This window comes from Atractosteus spatula, chromosome 2, assembly GCF_055471065.1.
Source record: "Atractosteus spatula isolate fAtrSpa1 chromosome 2, fAtrSpa1.hap1, whole genome shotgun sequence".
In the NCBI taxonomy this organism is placed as follows: domain Eukaryota; kingdom Metazoa; phylum Chordata; class Actinopteri; order Semionotiformes; family Lepisosteidae; genus Atractosteus; species Atractosteus spatula.
In genome coordinates this window covers 62,386,991-62,400,546 of record NC_142707.1, presented here as the reverse complement: position 1 = coordinate 62,400,546, position 13,556 = coordinate 62,386,991, and the positions used below count along the sequence as shown (strand labels likewise).

General features: G+C 36.5%; 1 protein-coding gene across 1 annotated transcript; it reads right to left on the bottom strand.

The window, feature by feature from the left end:
* Positions 1–2,789: 2,789 nt before the first annotated feature.
* On the bottom strand, positions 2,790–8,060 carry LOC148840031 (ALK and LTK ligand 2b-like). The gene is made up of 6 exons (XM_088909204.1): positions 7,218–8,060; positions 6,462–6,796; positions 5,871–5,924; positions 5,698–5,778; positions 5,194–5,267; positions 2,790–3,600 (listed from the first exon to the last, which is right to left on the bottom strand). The coding sequence occupies exons 2-5, from the start codon at positions 6,739–6,741 to the stop codon at positions 5,203–5,205; spliced, it is 480 nt and encodes a 159-aa protein (XP_088765330.1). The 5' UTR covers positions 6,742–6,796; positions 7,218–8,060; the 3' UTR covers positions 2,790–3,600; positions 5,194–5,202.
* Between the last annotated feature and the right edge of the window lie 5,496 nt (positions 8,061–13,556).

Below are 13,556 nucleotides of genomic sequence, written 5' to 3'. Positions count from 1 at the left end.
CAGAATTTCCTTCCCTACAGTTGTCACTCAGCTGTCTTGCACCATCCGTGTTTCACTACCTCTCCAGCAGCCATTGGTTCTTTTTACACGGTAGGGCTGGACAGCCATGTGTCGCCCACCCTTCAGCCAAACAGGAGAAATCTATAGGGATGGTAATAACATTCACCTGATACAGGGGCTTGTCTGAATTACTGAACTGAATGTTATTTCACTAAAAGCTTCCAAGTGCTCCAAATCTTATTCTTTTGGTTTTTTTTTCGCATTTAGCTATGTTGTTTCAAAAAACATAGCTTTAACAACTAACATGCGAACTGATCTTTTACACTTAAAAGATGGCATCTTCAGTGCTGGTAATGAAAATTTTAAAAGATCCAAAGTGTTTTGAAAAAGTAGCAGAGATATCAATGGATTCTAACAGAAAACATCAATGAAGGGTTCAGCTGTGCTTGTTAAACACGGGTCTATGCAGGTTGATCAAAAATAACCAAATGAAGATATGAATGCTGCTGCTTTTGAGGAATTCCATTAGAATTGATTATTCTCTGTCTTAAGAGGGTAATGTCAGCTGAAGTATTAATGATGAGTAAGAAATGAATGTTTGCTCAAATTACAGGATTTGAGGATGTACAGGATGTAAAACTCCCTCCACACACCTGCCATGGTATTCAAGATTAAAGAAGTGATGCAGATGATCCTTAAACCCAGTGTTTAGTGTTACAACTAAAATGATATACTGTTATAACTATAGTGATATAGTGATGCACAATGACTGCATAACATTATTTGCATTTTTTGGTTTGTTGCTTGAGTAGTTTGTTGCTTGGAATAACAATAGTTAAAGAGTTAAAGTAAAAAAATCACATGAAATGCTCAGTGTTTTATATTCAAATTGTGCTAAAATTGACAATATTAGGTGATGAGGCAACTGTATAGATAGCCCTTCTAAAGGCAGGATTCAAATAATGCAGAATTATGAGAGATACAACCATGTTCCTTTTGAGTAATGATGATTGCTATCAGCCTGATGGAAGGCAGCATGTGAGGTTGTCCAGAGAAAGAGATGATCTTCTTCGACAATCTGCAGACTAATCCAGAGAAACCAGGTCCTGTATTTGACAGGCCACATCTTGGAAGGTGGAGCACTGTTGCACTGGCCTAGGACTGTAAAACCTGTCTGATCCATCTATGTAACAGTTATGTGAGTGCAGCACAAAAAATTGCTGGATTAAATTATTGTAGTTTATGGTGACGATGTGTGTGCTCACAGGCTATTCAAGAAAACATTTATCTGGGTGATTAAATCGATATATCCTGTAACCCAGAGAACATCTGGGTTGGTGTCAGAGTTTTGGAGTTTTCCATTGACCAGCGAATACCATGAATGTGGAAATGTCTTGGAAAGCATGTTCTTCTGTTGTTCAAGCCAGCTGGTGAGACAGTGGAAGTGTGAAGATGTGCAGAGGAATCTACTTCAACATAAAAGCGCAACTTTGTGCAATCTTATTGCTCGGTAATCCAGTGCAATGAATTTTTTGGTTTCTGTTCCTGAAAAGGAATCCAGAAGTGTTCATGTTCCAGCAGGACAGTGAAAAGCCACACAGTGCTAGAACCATCTACAATGTCACAACTTAAAACGATGTCAAAATCGTGCTGCGGGCCGCTTCTTCTCCTGGTCCTAGACAAAATGAAAGTCTATGAGACCAGTTTTACAATGCCATGCCATCAACAAGGGACACGTGGCTGCACGCTTCACTGAAAGTCTGCAGGAAGAGTTGCAGAACATCCCCCCATAGCTGGTTCAGAGGTTGATCAGGTCAATGACTCAACTCGAGGATTGTGGTAATGCTTGTGGAGGTCACACCCAGTACTAGTTTTGTAGTTTTATTTTGACACAGTGTCACATTTCTTGCTGAAAACGAACCGTGATCTATAATTTCATTCATGCTTTTTTCTATTTTATTTGATCCCTTTGTCCTGATGACAGTTATTATTATTAATAATAATTGTATCATCTTAGGCTTTTCAACTGAAAAGAGCTGATTCAAAATAGATTAGCTGTTGAACAGAGCTGTAGGAGAACCATAGGAAAACCTACATTGGTGTAAACAAAATACTAAACATGCAGTATTTGCATAAAAATAATTGGTGAAAGCGCTACCGTATTATTAGCCATTTCATTTCATGGTGAAAATGCAGAACTAACTCAGTTGTTTATTTTTCCTCCCTAATTCAGTTTGTGAAATTAATTTCTCCCTTTTCCACCTGATGTGCTACAAAGTGGGGTTGCTGGAGTATAAGGGCTGCTGTGCTGCACTTCAGTGGTGAATTAAGCAGCTCCCCTCCCATCTCTAATGGGCTCCTGGGATGAAAAGAGCCCTACAAATTCAAGTAATTCTTATTAATTATGGTTATTCTCTACGCCTATGCGAATGAAGGTTGATGTAGGTTTTCACCACCTATGTTTTCTTTCACCCTAATGTATTTCCTTTCGGAGACACGCCTAATAATCTAAATGAAAAAGATGTGAGCATGCACATGTTAATCTCCAAATAGTGACTTCAATTTCTTTCTGAAACACTTTCAAATGTCTTCCTTCTGAATTCTCCCTTTGCTTCTCTTCATAAATCATTTCAGATATTAAACCTTTTGTGTACTGTGTAAACAGAGGTCATGTTTCTCCGAAAACTGTAAAGCAAATCTCTTCAATATTGTAAATCACCGCTTACTGCTTAATTATGAATCCTGCATGTCTGAAATAAAAACAATGACTGTTAAGGTCAACCTCATAATTTATTTAAATATCTTTTATTTAAATATTAATCTGTAATTCATCACATCTGATGATATCATATACCAAACACTTTCATTTATAGTAGATATATTTTATATTTACAATTTTTACATATTGCACGTTAGCTGGAATGTTTATACATTTATTGTACAGAAAGACTAATGATATTAGCTTGAATATATATATTTACCACACTCAAATGAGTTTCAGGAAATGCTGTTTTTCTTTTACAGAATGTAAACTATAGGCAGCACTTCATAAATCACCTCTAGTCAAGAGATAATGTCTTGCAAAGACAAAAAGGCATGAAAATTGTCATGCAATTTATAAATTAATTGTGGGATACACTATGACCCCAGCATTTAATGATTGTGGTTGCAGTGGTCCAGGATTTTGTTATACAAGCCTTATTTGTCAAGTAATAACCAATGCTGAGAAGAAACTAAATGTAACAAAATATGAGCCAAAAACGCATGTTAGACGATACAAAAGTAGCTTTCATTATTTTTGCTTGTTGTATGAAAAAGCATCTAGTTTCTTTTTGGCAGCAGAACATTGGATTTTGTTTTCCTAAATATTTTTTTTTTGAGTTATCAGAAGTCGTTTTATAGGATTGCTATACATCTGCAAATGATGCTGACCAACATACAAAAAGTGAAGTTTATGGAAGTACTCCATTCATTTGCAAAAATAAATCTTTGTTCAGTTCACAATGAAGTATGACAGATAAAAATGTTTTCAGTTCAGTCGTTTCCCTGTTGTTCTCCAAGGCACTTTTCTTGGTTCTTGGGATTTCTTTCCTGGTTAGGCTGAAATCAGAAATAAAAATAAAGAATTATTTCACTTCAGTTATACTTGCCTTTATAAGAAATTTGTCTATGTTAATTCTGAACGAAGAAGATTAACATGAAAAGTGTCAGAGCAGTCACAGATTAGGATATGGATTCTATCTACTGTAATGAACACAAATAGTAAGTACAAAAATCTGTTTTCTTTCATGTAACTGAACTTCTGATATAAGTAAGAATTTTTGAAAGCAACAGTAATTGTAATCCCTAAACCAAACTTTTAACCATATCCTGATGAACCACTTAATCTTCAACAAAATATTAAGATTGTAAAGATCATATTCAAAATGATCAGTGCTATATTTATTTGTAGCACTCCAGTATTTACGTTAAGATTGCCTCTACATTTTAAGTAAAATCCATGGGGAAAATGACAGCGGAGAGTTAGATGCATTTGAGGACGTAGAGTATGTAGATTAGGTAAGCTAAACACCCTGGCTTTAGGATGAGGAGGCACGTTCCCTGAATAGTTAAGGGGTAGGAACTAGGAAGAGGGGTGGAGAAGGTGAGATTTAAAAAGAGTTTTGCGTATGATGTACTGTATATATAGCTTCAAGAAAAGTAATATGGAATGACTGTGATTCAGAACAGCTGAGATGAAAGTTGTTTAGTGGCGTTCATCCATGTTTCAGTTACTAAATATTAACCGCATTTGAACTTTCTGTGATATATTATGGCTGAAATAAATGTTGTTGTTTTTTTTTAATCCAGATACTAATAAGGAATTTATTATGCTAGAAATCAGTTATGCATACCTTTAGCTACAAACAAGTCTCATAATGTATCTTTAGTAAATGGGGGTTTGTATTGTTCAAAATCACCAACATGTGCCTATCGGCCACTTCTGATGACTGACAAATGTGCTGCTCTTTCACATTATCTTCTAGTTGTCCATATGGCATGCCTCATCAGCACCTTTAAACTTGTCATTCTCTCCTCTATAAACATGCTTACAGTATGTGAAACACTCAGACCCTATTTGGTTTCTGTGAGTAACACATGTTGAACAAAATGTTCTGGAGTTGAACCGCATCACATGAAGAAAATAATGTAATTATCCAGAATATATTTTAATTTACTGTTTTATTCATATGATATGTAGGCAGTGTGGTTAAATGTGTGACTTCATTGAATAACTGATATGAACAAAGAGATCAGCTGTTCTAAATTATAGTAATGTACACATTTCTTGGCTTAAGAAATGCACATTTAAAATGTTTAATTTTTCCTAGGGTAGTGTAATTATGACAACATTCTTTATATTTTATCAATAATTAAAACACCATTTTAAATCACAACTGATCAACATTTTCAGAGTGTTGTTTCCAATTTCCTCCCAGTTCAACCTGAAGTATTGCTCCAAACAATTCGCATGCAGTTATCTGGTTACTTTTTTATCTGCTTTCAACTACTTTGAATCTGGGAAATTGTATCTCCAAGGTAAAAATTATTTGTATGTTTGGTTCACCTCATACAAATCTGTTGTGCAGTTAACGGCCCAAATGATGGTTTGTTATTTTGTGTGGATTTTTTTTTAAAGTTGAGCAAGCTTACCTGTTAAAGCTAACCTTCCATGCATCGTGAACTTCCAGCTAATCTTGTGAGGAGTCTGGCACATCTTCTGTAATCTAAATTAGAAATCAGACTTCAATATATAATGCTGGTTTGCAACAGACAAATGTCATAGCATTTCTAATGCAGAATTCTTAATGTTCTAAATTGACATTCTGGCAGTTTACATACATGCACTTCATAACGTGAAATTAACAGGCTGTTAATAGGGTTTTTTACTTCATCCTCGTAAAAACTAGATTTTTTTGCATGTTACATTTGGGATTGAAAAAAAATGTTCTGGAGTTGAACTACAACACACACTGGTACAGTACTTGTAGCCGGGTTTAAATCTATCAAAGCTAAAAAAAAATGCATAACAAAAACGTTTTCACAACTTCATAGTTTAAAATATCAAATGTACTTGTAATAACTGTATATGGTCATGTGTTTACAGTGTCAAGTCAGGTGTTTTTCTCATTTATCATTGAGGGAGGTGGCACTTACATGCAGGTATTGTACAGTCTCTGGTATTATGGTAGAGCCTGTAGAAGTGTTTGCTGCACTTTGGACTAACGGTAAGAGGTCCTGGAAAAAGGAACAATAATATCTATTAGTTAACTCCAATTCCCTTGGTCAACTTACACACGCACACAGTACAGAGGCAGCAAGGGTTTTACCTGTTAAGTGCTTTAAAAATTTTTCCTTTGTCCTGAGATCTCTAGGAAAGATTTCTGTAAAGTGAAAAAACGCACAATTGTTGCATTAGTTGTGATTATCACCTTTCTTAAGCTGCTAAAATTACTCAAACTGTTTTCCATTTTATATTTTAAAAACGAACCATTAAATTATTGAAGAGCTCATTCACTGAAAGCCGTATGTTACACTTTACGTTTTTATACCTGTGCGATGTTTTAATGTTGGCTAAAGGGTTAACTGTTGTACTTTCCTCGGCACCGCAACACTGAAAATCCAGATGTATTTTACAGCTGCAAGTTATAAACTCCTTCATGCTGACGTATTGTATACAACAGGATCCTACTACTGATTACTGATTTACTTTTTTGATTACCAGCAATAGGAGGAATGAAGGTTGTCTTTAAACAAAGCGACCTTATTTTCATTTCCATATAAATCTGTAATGACTTTATCCTTACTTTTAATTCGTGAAAACAATGGTTAACCACTACTAAAGCGCCAAAGAGGAAGCCTGTCCTTTATTACACTAAAAAGAAAACACTCCATATCCAGGTAGATTTGTATAAACTTACCAACAATGTGATCCTCGTGGTGATCCTCGTGGTAGGATTTGTCCATGTGTTGTTGCTCCTTTGGATCAAGAGAATAGTCGCTATGTTTTGAAATGTATTGCACAATATTTTCATTTTGCTCAGCATGATGCTTTTTCAAGTGCTTCACCGTGTCCATTATCAGTTTGAGAAGGGCTTGACTGTTCTTCGTGTCTGTGGATTCAGTGCTTTCTTTGCAGTATCCAGCGGTGAGCAGTAACAGTACCAGTCCCAGAAATAAAGGTGATCTCGGTTTGCTCATTGCTACTGCAATCTGATTAAAACCAGCCTTTTGCCCTGCGTCGTCTTTTATTGCCCTGAAAGACAGATAATGATAATTAAAGATGAGGTCGCTTCAATGTTAAAGTATAGAGAAAGTTACATGCCATTTGTGAGTATGCCTTTCTCTTGATTCTACTTGTATCGCTAAGCGCACACTTCAGTTCATATTGTACAGTACAATAGTTGCAATATGAACTTGATAACACGCTTCAAATTGACAGGTGTTTTTGTTCTGCTGAAGTAGTAACATTCAAGATGAATGCTGCCGAAGAAGTCGCTGACATATAAATTGCGCAATGTGTAATCTATTAAGTAAAATTTAAGATTGTTCAATGTAATGTTTCCAAGCTAAACTTTAAAAAGCTTCGACAAATGAATTTCACGTACTTGCTGTTCTCACGCTGCGCTTCTCAGCTGCTAATGGTATCAGTATCGAACTTAAAAAGTAAAATGTACCTTTTTCCCCCTTTTTGAAATCGTATCCTTACTTTCTCTGGTTCTTGCAGTGTATCTCCCACTTTGCTCGGGGATTGTAAGAAGCAGCTTGTACAGCAGGAAATTCAAATCCTCGATGCAGTTTTACACTCCTAGATTTCGCAGTACACCATGACAGCCCAGAAGCAGGTTCTTATATATGTTTATACGATGCCAGTATAGGCATCGGCTGATTTTATCGACTTCTTGAAAGTGGGTGGAAAATAATAAAAGTCCACTGGGTAACTTTTTTTGTGTCTTGATGGAAGTTTCTCTCCAGTCTTTTGACAGGGCTCGCTCACTTTTTTTTTCGCTTGCAGACGTAAGGAGCTGTCCCTTGTGGATTAGCCCGGCATGTCTTTAATTAGAAACGCGTTGAGAACCCTCTCGGAAAAAATCATTTTATTTTCCCGATCATTTCGTTTCGTGTTAAGCGCAGTTGCGGTTTTTCTTGTTTTTTTCTCGATCCTTTTCTCTCTTTTTCGTCAATCCTTCTAGATTGGAAATAAGCATTTACCAGGAATTTGTTATTTTGTATTTTCTTAAACGGGAATGATTTACGTCCGAATTGAACATTAAGAGATCACGCAGGTTAAATGGTCGTTATCTCGCAATTTTCCTGCAGAGGATGCCTCGATCAATAGCAACTTCATGTTTCACTTATATTTCAGAGCATTGACTGGAAGTCCAAACACTAAATTTAATTATGTGCAATTATGGTAAGTATGCTCCTAGCGTTTCTTTTGGAACAGGAAAAAGAAAACAAGCTTCTTGTGCGGGAGACCTCGAGGCAATGGCAAACGCTTCAGAAACCTGACCAAGGAGGAGACACATACAAGCTGGTTCTGCCAAGAATGCTTTCTCTATTTAAATTTCTATACCACACCCTTTAAGTAATAAAAAAACACAGTGTAATTCAAGCTTTTAACCGTCCCCATCCCATGCTGTGAGTGCTAAGAAGTGTAGGCTTGTGGGTGTTACTTTATTGTAATTACAGTTTATTTTATATTCTCAGTGTTATAGTATATTATGCAATGAGAAGCGTGGAGAAGTTAATACAGTATTTCTGAAGGATTGCTTGCGATTGCCTGCAGCGTTTGCAGACAGTATCTAGCAATCCAAGCGCAATACCGCCACTTAGCGAATTAAAACAAAAACATCAGCAGAACTTTGAAAACTTGCTCGTTGAAGAAAAACCAAAACTTCAGAAGGTTTTAGTTCATTGTGGCGTGGACGATGTTAATTGCATTATCCTATCTAGCCTTTATGAGTATTCTCCTCAGTCCGGACCTGTGTTTTATCTCCGTTAATCTATCAAATGAATCATACCATTTCAAAAGATACATCAAACAGAAATTTCGCAACTGAAGTCTTCTTTCTACAACATTAACTGGACACCGGCATATTTTTTAGAACACCGGTGTGGGGTATTTGGAAAACGCTAAACTCTGTTTTCACCTTCTCGAAGCTAATTGCTTATACTATTAGCTGTTGTTGCAAACTCGGTGCTGAAGGGATAGTGCACGGATGCACACCTTTACCAAGAAAAAGGTTTGTAGCGAAACCTATGACAAACATCATCTGCAAAGTGTCATTTCCCACAGAAGACGTAATTATTCGCCGTTTTAAGGTGCAATATTTGTTGACTTCCTGCTCAGCTGCTTTGAACACTAATTGACTGCATTAAGGTATTAAGATTGTCTTTTCAGAAACCTCTTGGAAAATGGACCGGCAAAAAACATCCTAACGGTTGTTGTGTTATTCCTGGCACTGTGGCATAAACCGCAAAATGAGCATTCATTAATCTCTCTACTGTCTCCCAGCTCCCAGTTTCACTGTTTAGTCTCTATACAGTATCTAATGTAGTGAATCAACTACTGAAGTCTACAGTTAATCCATATTACCCAGTTCTATTTTTTCTTAATTATACCTGTCCACAATATTGTTCATATTGTCCATTGTAAATTAATTCCTTTCCTGATAGTTTTAAAAAGGACATTTCTTTGTTTCTTTAATTCCTTTAATTTTAATAACCTTTAATTTCATGGTTAGGAACAGTAGGTTACATTCCCAAAATATCAGCAGGCTTCAAATAAGAATTGAATAAAACTTATCTATATTCAATACTGAAGGATCCATGACAAATATTTGACCAGACAAATACTTCCAACAACCATAGTCAGGCGTCCTGAATAATATGTGGTTAAAACATTGCTGGTTATACCAGCTGGGCAAACAAACTCTATACCACAGGTGGACAGTCCTGGACCTAGAAAGCCACAATTCAGCAGACTTTATGAGTCATCCTCAAATAAGTTTTATAACACTTTTATTTTGAATTTTAGGCTATTAAACAGGTGATGAGTGTCAGGTAGCTCTCAAGAATAACAGTTATCCATTCCTGATTTTAATGATTGAATTATTTAGGGGTAGCAGTGGTTAAAGAGTTAAGGACCTATAATTGGAAGGTTTTAGTTTAAAAAATGTATATGCAAATCCACCATAGTTCCTTCATTTCTCTTAAGACTTTTTGTACCCAGTTGGATGAACTCTTATTTAAAATAAAAATGACTTTAATCGCAGTGCTAGCTGTCACGTTTGGCCTACACTGTGTATAAAGACACATATCCAAAATATTTCTAACTGTACTGTATACAAGGGTAATACAAGCTTTTTTTAGATCATTGTGCTAAACAATTACATTGAATTGTGAGAATGAAAATGGCATGTAATCAAATTGAATGTAAAGTTTCATTGTGGGTTTTTCCCCACATAGCAAAAAGTTCTGCAGATAAGAAGTTGGAGAATCTCTGTAATTGCACATCAAAGTCTAGCCTTAGACCAGATTCCTACCAACAGTTGAACAGGAAACACATTTCATGCTGTAGGCAATTATGTTGTTTTTTTTTCATTTCTTTTTGTGGTTCCGTCTTTTGAATTCAAAAACGCCTGTTGGCTACCTTGAGGAAATAAGTGTGTTGAAGGATCAGTTACAACATTCGTGTCAAGGAATAAGTATTCCTCTTGTGAATTCACAACAAAAAGATTGTTCTTAAAGGATTTTAGTCTTTCCTTCCCTCAGGAGCCCACAAAATAGATTCAAATATAAAGATCACATTGAAACACATACTGTTAGTTATGGATACATCAGTACTGTATATCCACTGATTAAGCAATTTCTACTACTGGTACAGTATGTCACTGATAAAACCCAAAATAGAGTATTCAGTTGTGTAGCCTCTACATATATAATAAGTTAGAATTGTAAAAAAAAATGTGTTTTATTCTTTCAAAAGAAACATATCTAACTTTAATTCCTTTTCAGTTCTCTGGCCTATCACACCATAAGCAGCAGACAAAATAGAGCTAACATGCTTCTTTCTCGGCAATATGCTTTAGACCTTTAAATGACTCATTTCACTCTGAACACCAGTCTAACAACCACTAGGTTTCTTAGTTTTTTCCCCGAGCACAGTCTGGCTATTGACAATTTAATCTGCTTCTGATCACTATTTCTTGTCAGCAAAAGCTACTCTAGCGCTCAAATAAGAGTTTCACCCCTAAATGAAACAGAGGTGCTACAGGTTTGACATACTGTACTGCTTTTTGTGTGGAGTTAAATATGCTTTCTAAATCCCACAACAATGGGCTTTTAACATTTTTTAATTAGCTGTTTTATTTTTGTTGAATATATGTTTAAAGGATGGTGCTATAGAAAATGTGAAAAGGGAATGAAAAGGGATAACCTTTTCCTACATTTTCTATATTATTTGAAAATAAATTTCAGACAAATTTTCAAGCATTGTTGATTTGGACATGTGACACTTTCTAGATGAATAGATGTATATTCTATTGGTGCTTTTGTATTCTGTCACAAGAAAACTTCACTTGTACTCGGTTGTTCCGACTCTTTTTTTTGTACATCATGAGACGAGTTTTCTTTAATTAATGATAAAACCTGTACGCTTAATAATAACATCTCTGATGTATATGTTTAGGAATGTGGACAAAAACACATCAATGGAAATTCAGATTGTGATGTACAGGGCCCTGCAAGTTCAGAAAAATAATCCTAAATAGTAGAGACTGGGGCAAACAGAAGAATTCTGTCTATAAATGGCCTTTCACAGTGCTCAAGGCCAAACTACTGTTATGCACCATAATAATGCCATATATTTATGTGTGTGTTATTTATTGCTCAGACTGTTTTGCACGTTTATTGCCTGTGTCATCAATTTTCATTTGGATTGATCTTAAGTAATTGTTGAGAAATCCCTTTCTGTAACGATGAAAATTTAAGTTAATGAGCCTGAACACTTCAGTATTGCAGGTATTGAAAATCAATGAAATATTCACAATCCACTTAAATCAATATTTTTAATGGAAACAAGAATGCTAAATCTGAAAACCTTTATGGGTAAGAGAAAATCCCCCTTGAGTCAATAATTGGTGGAAGCACTTTTGACAACAATTACAGGCATCTCACCCTTTTTTAAATTCAACTTTACACACCAGGTGTCATCCATTATTCTATGCAAACTTGCCAAACTCTGTGAAGTTGGTTGGGGATTGTTAATGACCAGCAATTTTCAAGTGAAGATTTATCGGATTCAAGTGAGGATTTTGACTTGGCCACCCAAAGACATTCATTTTCTTCTCAACAAGCCAGTCCAGTGTAGCTTTCTCCTTGTGCTTTCAGTTATTGACCTACTGAAGTTGTTGGTACCTTATTCTGTCCATATTCCCCTCAATCTTCATAAGCTTCCCTGTCCCTGCTTATTAGAAGCAACCCCATAACATAATACTGCCATCATGCTTAGCAGTAGGGATTGTGTTGACTGAGTGTGCACATAGTGCATTATGTTGGATTTGTGTCAGATGTACTTTAACGCTTTGCATTTAGACCAAAAACTTCCAGTTTTGTCTTGTCTGACTACAAATTCTATTGGCACATGTTTGCAGTATCACTTTATTTTTAAAAAATCATGAAGGACTTTATAGCTAAGACCAGCAGCCATGTCACCCTGCAGCTCATAAATGACAACCTACTGAAGCTCAGTAGGTGTGAGCCTGGCCAGTACCTGGATGGGAGACTCCTGGGAAAAACTAAGGTTGCTGCTGGAAGAGGTGTTAGAGGGGCCAGTAGGAGACACTTACCCTGTGGACTGTGTGGGTCCTAATGCCCCAGTATAGTGATCCCAGGGTGTTTCTTGAAAAGAGTAGGGGTGTCCTGGCCAAATATCCCCCTGGTCTTTATAAAACACGGCCTCCTAAAACTCCCCATCTATGAATTTGCTTTATCACTCTGTTCTCCTCCCTACTGATACTGTAGCTGGTGTGTGGTGAGCATACTGTGTGCTCTATGGCTGCCATCACTTATAACCTCTTTATACATTAGCTCCTCTAAAAACTCCATCCATCTTCTGTGCCCCATGGTATACTGACCAGTTACATTCAAAGAAGGAAGTCTTCCACAAACTAGAATGTAGGTAGCATCTTTCTGGCTTGAATGAAGTAGCTGTTTCTGCACTATCTAATTGCATATTGGATATAAAAACCTAGATGACTTATAATGTCCTTCAATTAAACTGTGACAAGAATCGGGACTTCACCCACATACAGGCAGTGCAGTAACCCTATCTGTGGACGGCAGTGTGCTTGAATTTCAATCAAAATTGATTAATTTAAGGGGTGATATTTGATGCTGGCTTGACTTTTGGCCCTCATGTGCAGAATATTCTAAAAACATAATTCTCCCATCTCAGAATTATGGACAGATTGCTTCCTATGCTGTCTTTGACTGTAGCAGAAAAGCTGGTCAACATATTTGTCTTTTTTGGAGTTGATTACTGCATCGCCCTACTCGATGGACTATCTGAATCACAACGAACAATGTCCAATACGTTCAGAATTTGGCAGCCAGAATCCTAACCAAGTTGCATGCAAACAATACACCCGAAGAAGGCTCCACAGCTGAAATGTTCTGCTGACGCAGCTACCCACCTGAACTACTATCATATTATGTCTTGAGTCCTTGCACTGGCTTCCTATCATGTTTTGAGTCAACTGCAGGATTCTCATGCTCGCCTTATGCTCGGTACCTATCTGGCTTATTTTCTATCACTTCCTGACCTGCCAACCTTCATTCAACTGAATCTGGTTTTCAATTTTGTCTCCCAAGCTCACCTGCATTCTATGGGTGACAGAGCCCTAAAGCTCTGAATTCTATCCCCAGTGTATTAAAATCTGCTCAAGTATAGGCATAGACTCAAAACCTTTCTTTTAAAAAAGGTTTTTACTCAGTTAGTGTCTGTGTCTGCT